This window comes from Andrographis paniculata, unplaced genomic scaffold (genome assembly GCF_009805555.1).
Source record: "Andrographis paniculata isolate CXL003 unplaced genomic scaffold, ASM980555v1 Contig72END, whole genome shotgun sequence".
NCBI lineage: Eukaryota > Viridiplantae > Streptophyta > Magnoliopsida > Lamiales > Acanthaceae > Andrographis > Andrographis paniculata.
In genome coordinates, this window is record NW_026137609.1 from 591,976 (window position 1) to 608,869 (window position 16,894).

Here is a 16,894-nt window from a genome sequence, read left to right on the forward strand (position 1 = left end):
CTAAAATAGTACATTGGAGTGTGTAGTAGGAGTATAATTTTTTCAATTAAAATATAAGAAAAGAAATTAATAATAGTCTTAAACTCTTAATATAATAAAAATGTATAAATTTTGATCAATTTTTTATAAAAATTCACCAGTTTTAGTTAAATTTTTTTTCCTAACCTTCTGGACACGTGTCGATTTTAGAGGGGTTCGACCGAGTAGACTGGATACAAATTCGATCGACGATCCCTTAGCCGTGGGATACGTGTGCACGTGTTCGTATATATACATATATGTGTATATATATATATACTGAGGCCTGAGGGTGAAATCCAGTTGGAAGGTGAATGATAGCGACATAAAATGGCAATTACTCTCTACGGCGCGGTGCACTACTGGCTGGTGGACCATCCAATCATCAGCCACTACGAGTGGAAGCCCGGCAAAACTCCCGGCGCCACCCCATCCTTCGTCGCCGCCGCCGTCGCCGCCTATCTCTTCCTCACTCTTCTCCTGCAACGCTTTCCGATCCTCCCGGAGCTCCCCTCCGCCGTGCTCCGCCCGCTCGCTGCCGTCCACAACACCATCCTCTGCGCCCTGTCCGTGATCATGGCGGTCGGCTGCGCCCTGTCGGTGATCCACCAGACGCCGCCGGGGAACCCGATGTGGTGCGTCTGCTTCCCCGCCGGCACGGAGCAGCGCGGCCCGACGTTCTTCTGGGGCCACGTGTTCTATTTCTCCAAGGTCCTGGAGTTCGTCGACACCCTGCTGATACTCCTCAGCGGGTCCCGGACCCGCCGGCTCTCGTTCCTCCACGTGTTCCACCACGCGGTGGTGGTGGTGATGTGCTACCTCTGGCTGGCGGCGCCGCAGACGCTGTTCCCGGTGGGGGTGGTGACCAACTCCGCCGTCCACGTCCTCATGTACGGATACTACCTGCTGGCGGCGCTGGGCCACCGGCCGCCGTGGAAGAGGGCGGTGACGGACTGCCAGATCACGCAGTTCCTGTTCGGGTATTTGATTTCGGGTCTGATGCTTTACCTGCACTTTTCCGGGTCGGGTTGCTCTGGAATGCGGGTTTGGGTTTTCAACACCATTTTTGGGACTACGCTTTTGGTGCTCTTCCTCAACTTCCATATCAAGAACTATGCACGGAAGCGTAAGCTGCTTTGATAGGATCAACGGTCTCGATTTCTCTATCATCTTACCTCACCTACTTATTTCTATTTCCCTCTGCACTGTATACCTTTCCTTTGCTCAACGAAACGTTAATTTAAACTGGAATTTTTTTTTTTCTTTAAAAAATATAACATAATAGATTAAATAAAAAAAATCAGTACAAACTTGTATGAAAAAGAAAACAAAAAAACACGAACGAATAAACTATATAAAATAAAAAAAAGCATTTGATTCATTTAATGAAAAAAATTCAATAAACAGCAGGAATCTGAAAAACTCCTAACAAACACAACCTTCAAGTCTTGGCATAGTATTTGATGGACGAATCCAACGGTACATCCATCAACATTTATTTCCTACAAGTTTATTACACAATATCCATATCAATTATGGATGGAGAACATAGGATTTGAACAACAGCCAAGAGAGAGGCTAAAAAACAACAACAACAACAACACAAGCGAAGAAAAAAACAAAAAAACCCGAAAGAGAAACGATCAAAAGAGAGAAGGGCAAGAAGGATTATCATCTAAAGGAGAACTGGATTTCCTCTAATGTTCTTCCTTTCGTCTCCGGAACCCATATAGTAACGAATGCTGCCGTGAATATGCACATGGCTGTGTACATTGTGAAAGTACCTGTGTAGACGATCAAATTCGACATCAATTTCATGCCAAAAACGGACCTTCAGAATAGTCTTTCAGGACAAGTTCAGCTCACATTTTAAGTGTCTAACCAATTGAATTGTTCTTATTTGATTCGTTATGAAACGACGAGCAAAAGAAGGGATTTTTACGAACCTCCACTGCTCCAATTGAGTAGAAGCGGCGCAGTCATGGTAATAAGCCAGGAGAAGGACCAGTTAAACAAAGTCGCAACGCTGCCAGCTAAGCCTTTGATTTTGATTGGAAGAATCTGCAACAATCACGGACAAATTTTACATGAGCAACATATTCAAGTGTTTTGTACTCTAATGTTTAAAGCTGTATATAATGTAATAAAGGGACGTTAACTAGCACCTCGGACATTATAAGCCATGGAATCGGCCCCATTCCAAGAGAAAAGGAGATGATCATGAGCTATAAATTGGGACAAGGATATTAAGTGATGTTAGGAACTTTGTAATGACAAATGTAGATCACTCTGGCTAGTGCATCTCGAAGAAAACATACCACCACACCGACGACTGACAAGATTCCCAAGATGCTAAACAATGTAGAATCCTCCGACACAAAGCCCTTGAGCAATTAAGATCATAGAAAAGATTCATACGAATTAGGGTCCTATGTTGTATCTATAATTACATCCCTCAGATAATCTTCGAGCATTACCTTCGAGAAGAATGACACAGCAACTACTACAAGGCTAAAAGCCATTCCAGTGGAGGACACCTGAAACAAGTGTATATTTCCAATTAATAGAACCTCAGTAGCCTCAGTTTCTAATCATCGTTTGTATTCAACTCACAATTAATAGAATCCTGCGCCCGGTTTTGTCCACCAGCCAAGTTGAAACTGCTGTAGCAATAACCTGAAGAAAACCACATTTTACTCCTTTGAAACTATTTAGAACAGCTGACATGAATTTCGTGAATTCAGAAAGAGAATTATAGCTAGCATCCATGCTTCACAATGATTAACCTGAATAACGCCAACACCAACTGTTGCAATATTGCTTGAAGAGATTCCTGTTCATTCGAGGAAACAATTGAAACAATGCGATCAGGTTAAGCCACCATGTGATTATATACAGAGCATATATTGGAAGAAATACTGGGAAAATGAATTAAAAACTGCAAATTACTCATATAAGAAATTTCACAGTTACTTATATCAAGTGGAGGTAGAACATATAACAATCACACTTATTTCTCACATTAAAGGATAAAGCTCAGCAAAAATATTCACAGAATCAGTGTCAAAGATGAAGCAGGTAATTTCCACTCACCGGCAGATTCAAATATATTGTTGGAGTAGAAGATAACACCGTTAATTCCAGTTAGCTGCTGGAGAACTAATAACCCAATTCCTATCTGTAATAAAACAATCACCAAAAGGTATGCTAACTATCAAAAGAGCAAAAAGATTATAGAAAAAGAAGAGCTCTTTGGATTTTTTGTACCATCAACGGTAACCAATATCTTCGCAATTTTAGGTCTGCAAAGCGGATTGCCGTCCTTCGATTTGATGATGCTAAGGATCTCTACAATAAAGAGATGCCATGTATAAATTAGAAGGTATTCTACAGAAAAAAAAAAAAAAAAAAAAAAAAGTACATTTCATGATACATGTTTTATTAATTGTTCAAAGAACTTGCCTTGATTTCATTTACTTCATGTGTAATATCAGTGTCAAATCCCCGAAGAACTTGCAGAGATGCTTCAAAGTCTTCTGTCATCCCCATTTTAGCCTGTGCATAACAAAGACAAAAAAAAAAATCAATATTAATTGCATCACATTAGCTTTGGTCCCAAATGAGAAAAAGATTTGTTATTGTCTCACCAGCCAACGAGGAGATTCTGGGATGAAAAAGAGTCCCGGCATCAATATCAGACAAGGCAAAGCTCCTGTGCATCAGATAAATACTAGAGACTTTTTAGAAGGGTCTTCATACAAACTTTTGAAAGCTTCATATCGGCACTTTATTATTAGTTACATGCAGGGAATTTCCATGTGGAATCAAAGAAGGCAGTATAGATATAGATAGATCTAATAAGCAATGACAGAGATGGTATCTCAACTATATTTGATAAAATTTCTTCTTTCAAGATTTAAGGTTTGGTTTGAAAATACCAGGAACTGCAATTTATTATGGGGAATTAATAAATGAAACTCTACAAATTTGAACAATCAACAAGCTTCTATAAATTACCAAGAACTGCAAGGTATCTCCAATTAACAAATAGTCCCAGAAGATATGATAACAAGATTCCAATTGTCACCGAGAGCTGCATCATAGAAGACAGTAAATTTCAGCAATATTTATATTAACATATTCAAATGGAACATATATTATCTAAACTAGGGAAACCTGGTTTACTGAGCCCAGTGCCCCCCTAAGATTTTCTGGTGCTATCTCAGCAATATATACAGGTACCTGTGGGAAAAATTAGAGAACATCGGAGTGATTCCAGCAGCACCAGTTTAAGAAAAAGAAATGGCAGCTATGTATTTACCGTGTAAGAGATTATACCCACACCAAATCCTTCAAGAAGCCTTCCCATGTACAGAAATGAAGAGTCCTAAATGCAAATAAAAAAGAAACAACTGACAACAATCTCAACTTCCAATTATACAAAACAACTAACAACAATCTCAACTTCCAATTATACAAGTGTGAAAGTAATGAAAGTCCTTGAAAATCTCACTCTTGCAAATGATATGAAAATCCAACCAATAATGTTGGGAATGGCAGCGATCATTAGAGACTGAAAGCAAAAGAAATTAGATCAATTAGAAGTTCAGACAAAATCTAAGCCACCAAAAGAAAAATAATCAACTCGGATTACTGAGGCAACACATACCCCCTTTCGCCCTATATACTCTGCAATTTGGCCACTTGCTATTGCCCCAACCATAGCTCCAGCATTTGACAGTGAACCAAATAACGAGAACTGCTCCATTCATTGTTGTTAATCTACAAAATTATCTGATGCCGATAACCAGCAAAAAGACAAATGGGGAGTCACTAACCTGTGAGACTGTAAGCTTGAGATCGTTGGTGATTGCAGACTGTGTTGGCGAGGAATAGCCACACTTTAAGACCCAAAAAAGTCAGATTAGTTTAACTCCTATTCAAAAGCATTGATACCTTAGAACACTTTAGCAGCATGAATTGTACCTTGGTAGTAGAAATTCAACACTTTCGAAGAAAGGTTTAATATTTTCTTTTATGAAATGCAGAGAGGATCTAATAAAGTATCACCAACAAGTTCTTAGGATTTCATTACAATCAACTATCAAATTAGTGGTAGTGGCAGCATCATGGAACTATCCTAACTCAGATTCAAATTGCCAGTCACAAAATACTATTAATGTAGAAATTCAGTACTAATCCAAAACCATCATCAAGCATAACGTTCTCCTTTTCAAACTCAACAGCAACAACAAAATCGATAATCTACCACCAAACAAAACACTTCAGTTTCTAACAACAAAGCAATCGTATTGCCACTGCTCAAAATCAAAATCATAATCAATTCAACTCCAGTAATGAAACAGCCAATGAAAACCAACTAACTTCAGAATAACAGTACCGTGAAACCAAACTGGACAGGACCCAAAGCCACAATCAGAACGCACGCCAATACCGAGATAGCGCCATCTCTGATCGCCTGAGATGACCCCATCAAACTAGACTGCCTCGACCCCATCCGATACCAACTCCCAGTATGCAGAAAAGGCTTCCGGAGATCTCCCCTCGCATCTTCCCCTTCCTCTCTGAAACTCATTTGCACTTACTCTTTACTAAACCGCAAATCGAATCCAATCCAGCAAAATCGCAGCCGCGAATTCAGCAGCCGAACTCAATTGATAATCAGAACCCTACGAGATCAAAAAAACCGTCGTTAGTAGGATGACAATGGAGCTGGAGAAGACTTTGCTGGTCAGATAAGGATCGAGATTCATACGACAGAGTAAGCGATGGTGGTGTCTCCATCACTCCATGTGTCTTAGACGACACTTGAGTGAATTTTGACCAAACCGCCACGTAATTTTTGTCTGGCACTTATTTTCAATCCAAAATTATTACCAATATTCACAATTTTTATTTTTATTTTTTATTTTTTTAAAAATTTTTAAAAAATAGAATATAAAATTTAAAATTACATTCGTACATAATGTAAATATCAAAAAATAAAAAAATAAAAAAAAATAAAAAATTAGCACTATTTATTTTTTTAAAAATATAATATCAAATATATATATATTTTTTATAAAATATCAAATTAAATAACAAATTTTTATTTTTTTTTTCAAATTTTAAAAAATCTTAAAAATCTCCTGTCTAAACAAACCAATTATATTTTGTCCCATAAAAATGACATAGTGGTGCAGAAATAGAGATGGATCTTTGGTCATGCATCACAGTGTTTAATGTGTGATTTTCTTTATTAAGTAAAAAATTTAAATTTTAATAATTATATAATTTTATATAAATATATTTTAATATAATATTTTGAATATAAAATTAATTTATAATATATTTAATAAAAAAATATTTAATTTAATATTTGATATTAAAATTTTAATAAATATTATTTCATTCGTCTCACGTAAAAAAAATATTTATTTTTGACTGTTTAAAAAATAATAATATTTTAATTATAATAAGTAATTAAAAGTAATATAATGATATTTTTACTATTTTTAATAAAAATAATAAAATGAGGTAAAATAAGAGTATTTGTAAAAAAAATTAAGATATTTAATAAAATATGTACGTGCCAAAATAAAAATATAGGTATACTTTCTAGAAAATTGTAAAATTGAAAAAAGAAAAAAATCGCTATACCAAACACAGCATTAATTAATTAATGCTCTTTTTTCCATGACCAACTATGGAGTTAATTTTTCATTTTTATTTATTTATTTATTTCTTTTTCGTTGGGCTTAATTAATTTAAGACAGACATGATGACAAACACTAGGATTACGAATCTCTTATATTACAAATTTCTGCATCATAACAAGAATAATAAAAAACAAAATTGTGGAAAAAATTTGTGTCATTATTCAATTTGGTAATTTTTTTTATAAGTTTTCTCTTATGATTGTTGGGTTTATTTGATAAACTCATTTTTATTGTATATATATTATTTTTCACAAAAATTAATATTCAATATAAAATATTATTATTTTTTATTATTAATATTTTTTTTAATATTTTATATGCAAAATATTTAAAAATGAAAATACTAAACAAATACACATGTGTTTTTTATACTCTCTTTAAAATTAGATTATTTTCCTCAAGTATTTTTATTATAAAAAGTTATACTTCCTCCGTCCCGGAATTAAATATCTATTTATTTTTTGCACATAATTTTAAAAATATTAGTATTATATTGGAATATAGTAAAAATAAAGTAGAAATGACTAAAATAACTTATTAATATGTGTGATATAAAGGTAATGACATTTGTGTAATATATTGTAAGTTGTAAGGGTATTTGTAATGTTAGGTAGATAGTACGATTACTAAAAAAAAAAAGAAATAGATACTTTATTATGAAACGGACTAAAATAAAAAAATAAATATTTTATTATGAGACGGAGATAGTATTTAAAACTATTTAGCTAAAAAATAACACAAAAATTAAAACACTTAAAACATATCTATTAAAAAAGCGTAAAGTGTACGTGTCCGATCGGTAATTAATTAGTTAATTAATAAATTATTTTATTTAATATTCACCTACCATACCCTAATGTCTTCTTTCAATTTTATATTGTATATTTAATTTGAGTTTAGTGTTTTGTCCATCATCCATGTAGTAGTGTAAGCTGCTTTTTAAATTGCGGAAAATTCGTGACCGTTAACTTCTGTTAATTATTGATATACTCTTTCGTCTCAAAGGGCCTGCAACATTTCCTTTTTCGTATCTCTCAAACACCTGCAATATTTCTAAAATAAAAAATAATTAATTATATTTAATCTCTATCCCACACTTTATCTTCTCACATTATCTAAATAAAAAAATAAAATATATATTTCTCTTTCCATCAGATCACCTAATTTCTAAATTATCCTACTTAATGCTACCTACTTTAAAACACGTGTCAAAAGTAAATGTTGCACCTTGTTTGGGATGGAGGGAGTAATATATATGTATATATATATATTTAAGTAATGTGATATTAAATTCACTTTTTATTATTATTATTTTTTAGCGCATGGCCTTTTTATATAAAATATGAGAAAATATTTTAATAATATGAAAATATATATTTTGTATGAAATTATTAATTTTTTTATTTATTTTTTATTTTTTATTTTTTTTAATGAAGTGGAAAAATATATGTTATAGATTATGTAGGTATGTATATTATATATATTTTTTGTAATATTAACAAAACATATATCAAAAATTTTTATTGGATAGTGAAGACAATATCAACAAGATCTTAACAAGAAATCACTTGTTACATATTATGTGACCTTTGAGTATTTATGGTTAAAATAAAATATATAGTTTTAATTAATACAATTTATGTTGTAATAAATATATATATATATATATTTTATATTGAGATCAATAATAATATGTATTATGCAAACAATTATCATTTTTTATCACTTTATATATATAATTGTTGGGTGCAAATCCAAGTCCCACATTAAAAAATATTAAAAAAAAAATCACATCTTATAAGTCCAAATAAACTCCCGCCTTTGAAAGAATGTCAAAAAAAAAAAAAAAATCCTTGCGGGCTCGGTCCAAATGAACCAAAAGTGGACAAAATCCGTTTTATATTATTGTTTCAAAATAAATTTTCACCCTCTAAATAAACTAAATTTGATCATCAAATTAAAATGTATTGTGGAAATAAGGTAGAATCAAGTGTGTTTACTTATATAACTTTTATTAACATAATTTTACTATTTTAATTTTATTTTTTCTTAAAAAAATATCAAATCAAACACCTATACTTTATTTATTATATTACATTAAAATCAAATCAATACATATTTATATCATATCAAATAATTATTTTAATTCAAAATATTATTATTCAAAACCAAAATCTTACAAGTAAACACAATAGTACATCAGTGTATGTATATCTATATATATGAACGATGCGTCTTATAAAATGACATATATAATTCATGGATAACACTTACACATTAGTCTCTTCTTCAATTCTAACAGTGCAACCAAATTAAAACAACCTTAATTAATTATAATGCACAAATCAAACTGACATTGAGGATATATATATATATATGATCGATGAACATCTTCAATTCCAAACAACTTCTCCTAATTAACTTCAAGCAGCCGTTGCAACCTTAATAATTAATTAGCTTAATTATACACATGCACACTGTGCGTCGTCATCGTCGTTGTCGCCGTCGCCGTCACACTTTGGTAGCCATACACATATATACATGTATATATATATATGTTTCTTCAATATCCTGCAAAAAAAAAAAAAAAAGAAATTAAACCCTAGAAAAGGAGGCATTATTATGGTGCAATGTGCTTTGATTTTAGGGCAAATTTTGAAGATTTCCGGATTTAGGGTTTAGGGTTTAGGAGGGTTTAGGATTTAGGGACATAGCCGTAATAAGTACCTCGGCTGCCATAGCCGGCACGGCCGTTAGTGACGGAGCGGTAATTAGGGATCGGAACTTGATCATTTTCGATCTTCATAATGTCCTTTTCCAAGGCTTCGTAATGCCTTTTAACTTCATCGGCAGATTTTCCGCTAACCTCTCTTGCTATGTTATGCCACCTGTCCGGCGTGTCCTTATCGAACATGGCCAAGGCCTCCTCGAATTGCTTGTTTTGCTTAGCTGTCCACGACGATGATGACATGGAGCTCGAGGCCATAAATATATATATATATATATATATAATCAAATTGAAAAAGATAATTAATTAGGGCTCGCTTGCGAGGCCGGAAATGAAGAGGCTGCCTCGGTCAAGGGAGCTAGATCGAAAAATGTATGTGTTTTAGGGATGATAGGTTATTACAATGCGGTGAGCCTTTTATATACACAAGAGAAAGAGAGGTATAGAGAGAGAATAAAAACGCGATGATGCGTTGATGTTGATAGCACGGTGAACAAGTTGACGAATAATTTTAATTTGTTATATCTTTAGGAGTGTGGGGTTGAGCGAACACATTAAAAAAAAAAAAAAAAAGATGTGATTCGTGTGTGCTTAAGGGTCACAACATACGCGCGCGCACACACACCAGATGATTATCGATGAAGGGGTAGTATAGGTATATTCAAGTAAATTAGAACATAACCACACCATTGTCTTTTTTTTTTTTTCTTAATAGCTGCTACTGTTCGAGTGCGCGCGCCATTGTTGTTAGGAACTAAAAAGGGGTGTCATTTTCGATGGTCTTTTCACGTACAATATGATTATGAACAAGTGGATTTTGTATATAGAGGGAATTCTTACCACCAGCTGCTGGTGGGATCAATAGGATTAGATCCCCTCATCTTAAGTCCCTACTAGTTTCAAGATAGATGCCCCCCAAAACACACACACACCCACATGGGTGTGTGTGTGTGGCACTACCATTAATTTAGCAACAACTTATACAAAACCCTCAACTTGCATGTAATTTATGTTACAAGATTAGGGTTTTCATATGTATATATATATATATATATATATGTCCAAATTTGAAGTCCATCCACTTGATGGGAATCAGTTTAGGACAGTTGATCTTTCTTTGATTTAATTATCATGTATAATATATCTCTGTTGCATCAGTCTTTTTTTCTTTTTAGAAAAAAAAGATTGATAATATTCAAGTGGAATTTGTACTAAATTAAATGATATATATGTTCTTCGATTCTGGGTGGTGTTTTCATATATCAGCAATATATATATATATATTGGGAATATGATCAGATTGATTCCCCTTTTTCGAAAAACCATTTGGAGGAGGATATATCAGATTTGCTCAACTTAGGAATCCCACTTCATTTATAAACCATTCACCAAAATTTTTCATTGGTGGACCTCGAATCATCCTATCATTTGTTTTTTGAAAAAATAAAAATTTATTATGACAAAAGAAAATATATTTATTAAAACATATACAAAATATCATATTAATTTCAACTTAATGTTAGTTTTAAACATTCAGCTAATTATACAACTGTTATACAATAAATAAAATGAGTGTAATTTCTTAAATAGCATTTTTAAAAATAAATAAATAAATAAACATTTAATCCTTCATTTAATCTATTTTTTTAAAGATGAATCATGACCTAATTAGTACCCAAAAAAAAAAAAAAAAAAAACCGGGTTCATTATTTATTTATTTATTTTATTAAAAATTGCTATTTAAAAGTTTTCACTCATTTTATTATTATAATAACTGCGTAGTTAGCCCAGCCAACTTTAGACATGAGAATATTTTATGCATATTTTAATTTAGAATAAAAAAATTATATAATAAATAAAATACATAATATTTTGTGTATTTATAGTAAAATATATGGTATAAGATTTGTTTGAATTTAGTTTGAGATTGGAATTTTAATTTGAATTCTTTATTTAAATAATATTTTGATTTAATATTTTATTAAAAAAAAATATATATAATATATATATTTATTAAAAATCGTATATATTAAGCAATAATAATTTGTGTTTGACACTCAAATCAAATACACAAAATATATATTAATTAATTATTCATATGTGTTTGCAAGCTGCGGGGTAAGAATCTGAATAAAAAGAGGGGAGGGCCCCTTGATATCTTGGAATCCTTATCATATATTTTTATTTTTTATTTTTTATTTTTATCATATATATATATACATATATCTTTCCATCAAACTAGGACAGAATAGGGTTTGGACACCCTTTCCACCATATGTTTTTAATACTTTATTTTTAAATATATATATATATATGTATTTAATTTGGGTATATTAATTTTGAGAGCATTTGCACATGAGTAGTGTATGGTCCAATGTAATGATAAAGAAATGAAAATGATATATGTTGAGGACCAAGGTAAAAGTATATATAACGAAATCTAGGCATGTAGTGAAGGATCTTTGAATAAAGTATCCCCAATATACATATACTTATATATATATATATATATCCAAATAGTTGAATCAGCATTACATGGAAAAGAATCTTCAAGAGATGAAAAATGTTCCAAAAGATAAGGAGATAGACATATATATATATATATATATATATGATCAACCTTATGGATGATGATGTGTAAATCATTATATATATACACTGCTATATATACATATAGCGACGGTTATAATGCTGATTTTCTCAAGTGCTTTCTGAATTATTAATAAGTGTTTTATATGAACTCTTAAATTGAGCTTATATTAAGAACTAATAACACAGTAGAAAAGCGTACTCTCTCCGTCTCCCAAATTTATACTCATACTCATTTTTCTTTTTAGTCTGTTCACTAAATTTATCCTATTACTAATTTTGGCAAAGTCAACAAATCAACATTTAATTATTATTTTTTATTCAACATTTATTTACCGCTAACTTTATTTTATTCTCTCACTTCATTTACTTTACTTTTTAATTAAATTTTCAAAAATACCCCCGCATATCTATTACTTTTTCAATAAAATATTTATTCTTCTTAATTCTCGTGCTTGATCCAAATGAACTAATTTTAATGGACAGAATGTGTAATATATATTACATAGAGCACTAGACATACTTCTATAAAGTATTAGATATATTTTTATAAAGTACCATATATACTGTTATGGAGTACAATATGTACTCTATAGAGTATCATACATACTTCTGTAGAGTACTAGTTAAGGGAAAAAAAAAACAGATAGCACAAACTCTTATTTGACAAAACAAAAGTACTATAGGCACGTTCCATAAGGGATAGTCTGCCGGTGACCGTTGCGTGATTACATTATAGAACTAAAAATTGAACAATCAATGTTTCGTTTAGGTGATCAAAATATGATCATACCAAATTATAAAATAAAAATTCACAAATAAAATATGGTTGGGAATCATAACTTTCCCAAAATAGTGACCAAATTTGCAAAGTGGAATAGCCAATTAGAGATTTTATAATATTAAATATATGAATATTGTAATATTGTGTTGTGTTAGGTCTTTTCATTATTTTGAGAGGTCTGAGTTTTGTTTTATGTGTTTTTATTACAATATTCCATTCAAATAACAATTGGGAATTGGTTTATTTCAAGTTAAGTGTCTTCTTGCATAATACTCCTTTTATATATAGATATGGTCTCATCTCATCACCACTTTATCCCTTTCCATTCTGCCTGCACATATTCAATTTAATTGCTCAAATATAATTATTTTTAAGCCTATATATATATATATATATATATTTCATATCCAAAAAATATCTAATTAAAAAGACAAATAAAATTTTTGATTGTTTGTAATTTTAAATTTAAATTAAGCAAAATTGTACAAAATTCATGTGTAGTTTTACGAAATTGCTACCAAATATCGTATACTTTCAAAATTGTGTTAGACTCTCTCATGATTTCGTAAACTTTATGTCTAACTCCTAACTTTTCTTATTTAATTTAATGGTGTTTGACCTGCATGCCCAGATTGCAGATAAATTTCAAAATCTTCATTTCTAATATTTGAGATTACAAATATACTCAATATTCTTATATTTAAAAGTAAATGATTCAGAAATAGTTATTTTTCTCTTATTTTAAGAGTTTTTTTTTTTTTACTACTTTTCGAAGCTGAATATAAGATAAATAAATATTGTTAAAATATAATTAGAAATAATATATTATATTTATGGTAGTTATCTTATTTAAGAGATTCATAGGATTCTTGTTTTATTTAGACGATTTGTATATCATTATAAGTATGTCCGTATTCTTACGATTGAAATAGAAAATTTCAATTTTATATTCTAACAAATATATTTGTAATTTTAAAGATTTAAAAATAAAAATTTTGAAATTCATTTGTAGTTTGAGCACATGTAAGTTAAACACCGTTGAATAAAGACGGCTGAGAGGATTAGACGTAAAATTTATCAAACCATAAAAGAATTTGATTCAATTTTGAAAATACGAGAATTTGACACAATTTCGTAACATCCAGCTTAGATTTGTTTCATTTAATTTTTTTTCTAGGATGAAGAAACGAATTGATTAAAAAATAGCAAAAAAACAAAAAATGATGATACGAAGATGAGGAAGTAGGAAATCAAGGCAAGCGTGTCTGAAAGTAAAGTAAGAGTACCGTACGGCTTCAATGGCAGAAAAGCCCATCATCATCATCATCATCATCATCATCATCGTGATGCAATTTCCCCACCAACACCATGGAGCTATATATATCTATTTATGTATGCCCACCTTCATTCCCATAATGCAAAAGTACACATATGGGTCCCGGTGCTCTGTGACACACATGTTTCGTCTAATATGACTTATTTTGTCGTATTTAATTTGCATATTGTTAGATTCGGCTTGAGCTTCGATTTGCATATTAGATTCGATCGAAAATTTACCTAAAATACATACAAAGAGTAATGATTAAAAAAAAAAATATCAATCAAATACATATCAATATCAATAAGGGCGTGACATTATGAATTTAAACTTTGGATACGGTCATATGTGGTTCATCTAGCGTGTGTGGTTTCCTTTGTTAGTGTATGTGGAATATTATTGTTTTACATTAGAAAATTTTGAGAACTCCTTTAGCGTTGAAATTTCAAATTCCTTTCTTAACATAATATTTCATCTGTCCCTTTAACAATCTATGTATTCATTTCTTTCCGTCTTTTTAACAGTTTATCTATTTTTTTACTTTGGTTTGTCTCAAAATAACGTATTCATTTTTTTTAGTAACTGTATTATATACCTAATATTACAAACACTTTTTTAGTTTACAATATATTATACAAATATTATTACATTTATATTATACTATTAAGGATAATTTAATATTTTTATTTTTATTTCTACTATTTTTCGATATAATACTAATATTTTTAATTTTTTTTTTATAAAAAATAAATAGATAGATAAATATTAAGGTGAGGAGGAAGTATTAAAATTATAATGTTCATGTTTGAAATTTGAAAACAATAAATATAATCCAATCGACATTCGATAAATAATGACAGCTACAAATTCCGACGTTAGCAGAAAAAAGTAGAAACATACTTGAAACCTCCATGGTCAACAAAACCCATAATTCCCTGATCAGATCATGGCTTCTTCAGTTATTACTTCCTACTACCCACGTCTCTATAATTAATCATCAATATTCATTCAATTTCAACTTCAATTCAAACCCCATAGCCATATATCTCTAATTCCATCAATCCCTAGCTTGATGTAGATCACTTGCCATGATCATCCTCATCATCGAATCACAGAACCCTAATAATTAACATTTTTTACAGCTATGGCTATGGCTATGGCGAATAATAATACTGCTGTTGTCATCATCATCTTCATCGCATTCTTCGTCGTGGATTCTGATTCTTCGTCTTCCCCGCCGGTTCTTGTGGAAGTCGACGCGTCCGGCAACGGAGACTACCTGAAAATCCAGGACGCCATTGACGCTGCAGTCCCGCCAAATAACTCTCACCATTTCTTCATCCTGGTGAAGCCTGGAATTTACAGGGAGAAGATCCTCGTACCTCACGATAAGCCCTTCGTCACTCTCAGTGGCACCAATGTTTCTTCTTCTTCTCCGACTGTAATCACCTGGGCGGACTCCGGCGACATTTTCCGGTCACCTACCGTCTCAGTCTTCGCTTCCGATTTCGTCGCCAGATTCCTCACAATCCAGGTACCTACTGATTGAATTAATCAATTTGATCGATTAATTGATTGATTAATTGATTGGTTTTGCAGAACAGCTATGGCGTGGGGGCGAAGGCCGTGGCGCTGAGGGTTTCCGGCGACCGGGCGGCGTTCGTGGGGTGTCGAATTCTGTCGCATCAGGACACGTTGCTGGATGAGAGAGGGAGGCATTACTATTTGGATTCTTACATTGAAGGAGATATTGATTTCATTTTTGGGAATGGAGCTTCCCTCTTCGAGGTATGTATTTTTAATTATTTAATAATTATTATTATTTTATTTAATTTGAGAGTGATGGGTGGGTGGTGCAGAAGTGCCACTTGCACTCGGTGGCGGAAGGGAACGGAGGAGGAGCCATCACGGCGCAGCGGAGGCAGTCGCCGGCGGAGGAGACGGGGTTCACTTTCTTGAACTGTAAGGTCACCGGCGCCGCCGCCGGAGCTGCTCTGCTCGGCCGCCCTTGGGGCAACTATTCTCGCGTGGTGTTTGCCCGGAGCTACATGTCCGCCGCCGTCGGAGCTCAGGGGTGGAACGATTGGGGCGCCCCCGCCAAACAAAGGCATTTATATATTTATTTATTTATTTTATTATTATTATTATTTATTATTATTATTATTATTATGTAGAATTGTAAAATGGAGGTGTTGGGTGCAGGACTGTATATTACGGGGAGTACAGATGCTACGGAGCAGGGGCGAGGACCGGCGGGAGGGTGAAATGGTCGCGGCAGCTGTCGGAGGAAGAAGCGGCGCCGTACTTGACGGAGGGGATGATAGGCGGCACGTCCTGGATTAAATCTCAACCGTCCCATTTTCGCCGCTTTTCAAGGGCGCATGTGGGCCGTAGGATCAACGGCACCACACGAGCAATGCTTTTTAATCATTTGTACCACCGTTGAATTTGAATCCTTGGAAATTCGTGCCACACGAGTTAATGTTTAATTTTTATTTAATTTGTTAATGACGTGGAATTTTATGGGTAAAAAATCCACCACTTGATAATTTTTTTAAAAAAAAAAACGAAAAATGATTTAATATGATTTGATGGAACGAAATTTAGACGTTCATCGACCTGTCGGCCTAATTAAGTTTTCACTGAAATTAATTTCAGGTGGGATAGAACAATGCCTTTCCAAAAAAAGTTTAAGAAGTTTTGGTTATTGAAAGGGAAGCTATATAGGATTTGAACAA

The 16,894-nt window shown here is 32.4% G+C and overlaps 4 protein-coding genes across 5 annotated transcripts; 2 read left to right on the plus strand and 2 right to left on the minus strand.

The window, feature by feature from the left end:
• Nucleotides 1–232: 232 nt before the first annotated feature.
• Nucleotides 233–1,263, plus strand: LOC127265260 (uncharacterized). The gene has a single exon (XM_051294989.1). It carries the CDS (start codon nt 349–351, stop codon nt 1,156–1,158), a length of 810 nt encoding a protein of 269 aa, XP_051150946.1. The 5' UTR covers nt 233–348; the 3' UTR covers nt 1,159–1,263.
• A 110-nt stretch (nt 1,264–1,373) lies between these two features.
• LOC127265259 (sugar transporter ERD6-like 6) lies at nt 1,374–5,788 on the minus strand. The gene is made up of 18 exons (XM_051294988.1): nt 5,420–5,788; nt 4,857–4,919; nt 4,688–4,777; nt 4,532–4,591; nt 4,340–4,405; nt 4,195–4,260; nt 4,036–4,111; nt 3,666–3,730; nt 3,481–3,573; nt 3,286–3,366; nt 3,112–3,196; nt 2,805–2,851; nt 2,632–2,694; nt 2,496–2,555; nt 2,337–2,402; nt 2,184–2,243; nt 1,965–2,079; nt 1,374–1,802 (listed from the first exon to the last, which is right to left on the minus strand). The coding sequence occupies exons 1-18, from the start codon at nt 5,612–5,614 to the stop codon at nt 1,690–1,692; spliced, it is 1,464 nt and encodes a 487-aa protein (XP_051150945.1). The 5' UTR covers nt 5,615–5,788; the 3' UTR covers nt 1,374–1,689.
• A 3,148-nt stretch (nt 5,789–8,936) lies between these two features.
• On the minus strand, nt 8,937–9,842 carry LOC127265301 (protein RADIALIS-like 4). The gene is made up of 2 exons (XM_051295042.1): nt 9,465–9,842; nt 8,937–9,308 (listed from the first exon to the last, which is right to left on the minus strand). The coding sequence occupies exons 1-2, from the start codon at nt 9,721–9,723 to the stop codon at nt 9,301–9,303; spliced, it is 267 nt and encodes an 88-aa protein (XP_051150999.1). The 5' UTR covers nt 9,724–9,842; the 3' UTR covers nt 8,937–9,300.
• A 5,189-nt stretch (nt 9,843–15,031) lies between these two features.
• LOC127265237 (putative pectinesterase 11) lies at nt 15,032–16,777 on the plus strand. 2 transcript variants are annotated; one of them, XM_051294961.1, is made up of 4 exons: nt 15,032–15,690; nt 15,756–15,944; nt 16,016–16,263; nt 16,346–16,777. In XM_051294961.1, the coding sequence occupies exons 1-4, from the start codon at nt 15,301–15,303 to the stop codon at nt 16,497–16,499; spliced, it is 981 nt and encodes a 326-aa protein (XP_051150918.1). In that variant the 5' UTR covers nt 15,032–15,300; the 3' UTR covers nt 16,500–16,777. The 2 variants fall into 2 exon arrangements, with proteins under 2 accessions (XP_051150918.1, XP_051150917.1); XM_051294960.1 differs by having other exon boundaries at nt 16,359–16,777.
• The last annotated feature ends 117 nt before the right edge of the window (nt 16,778–16,894 follow it).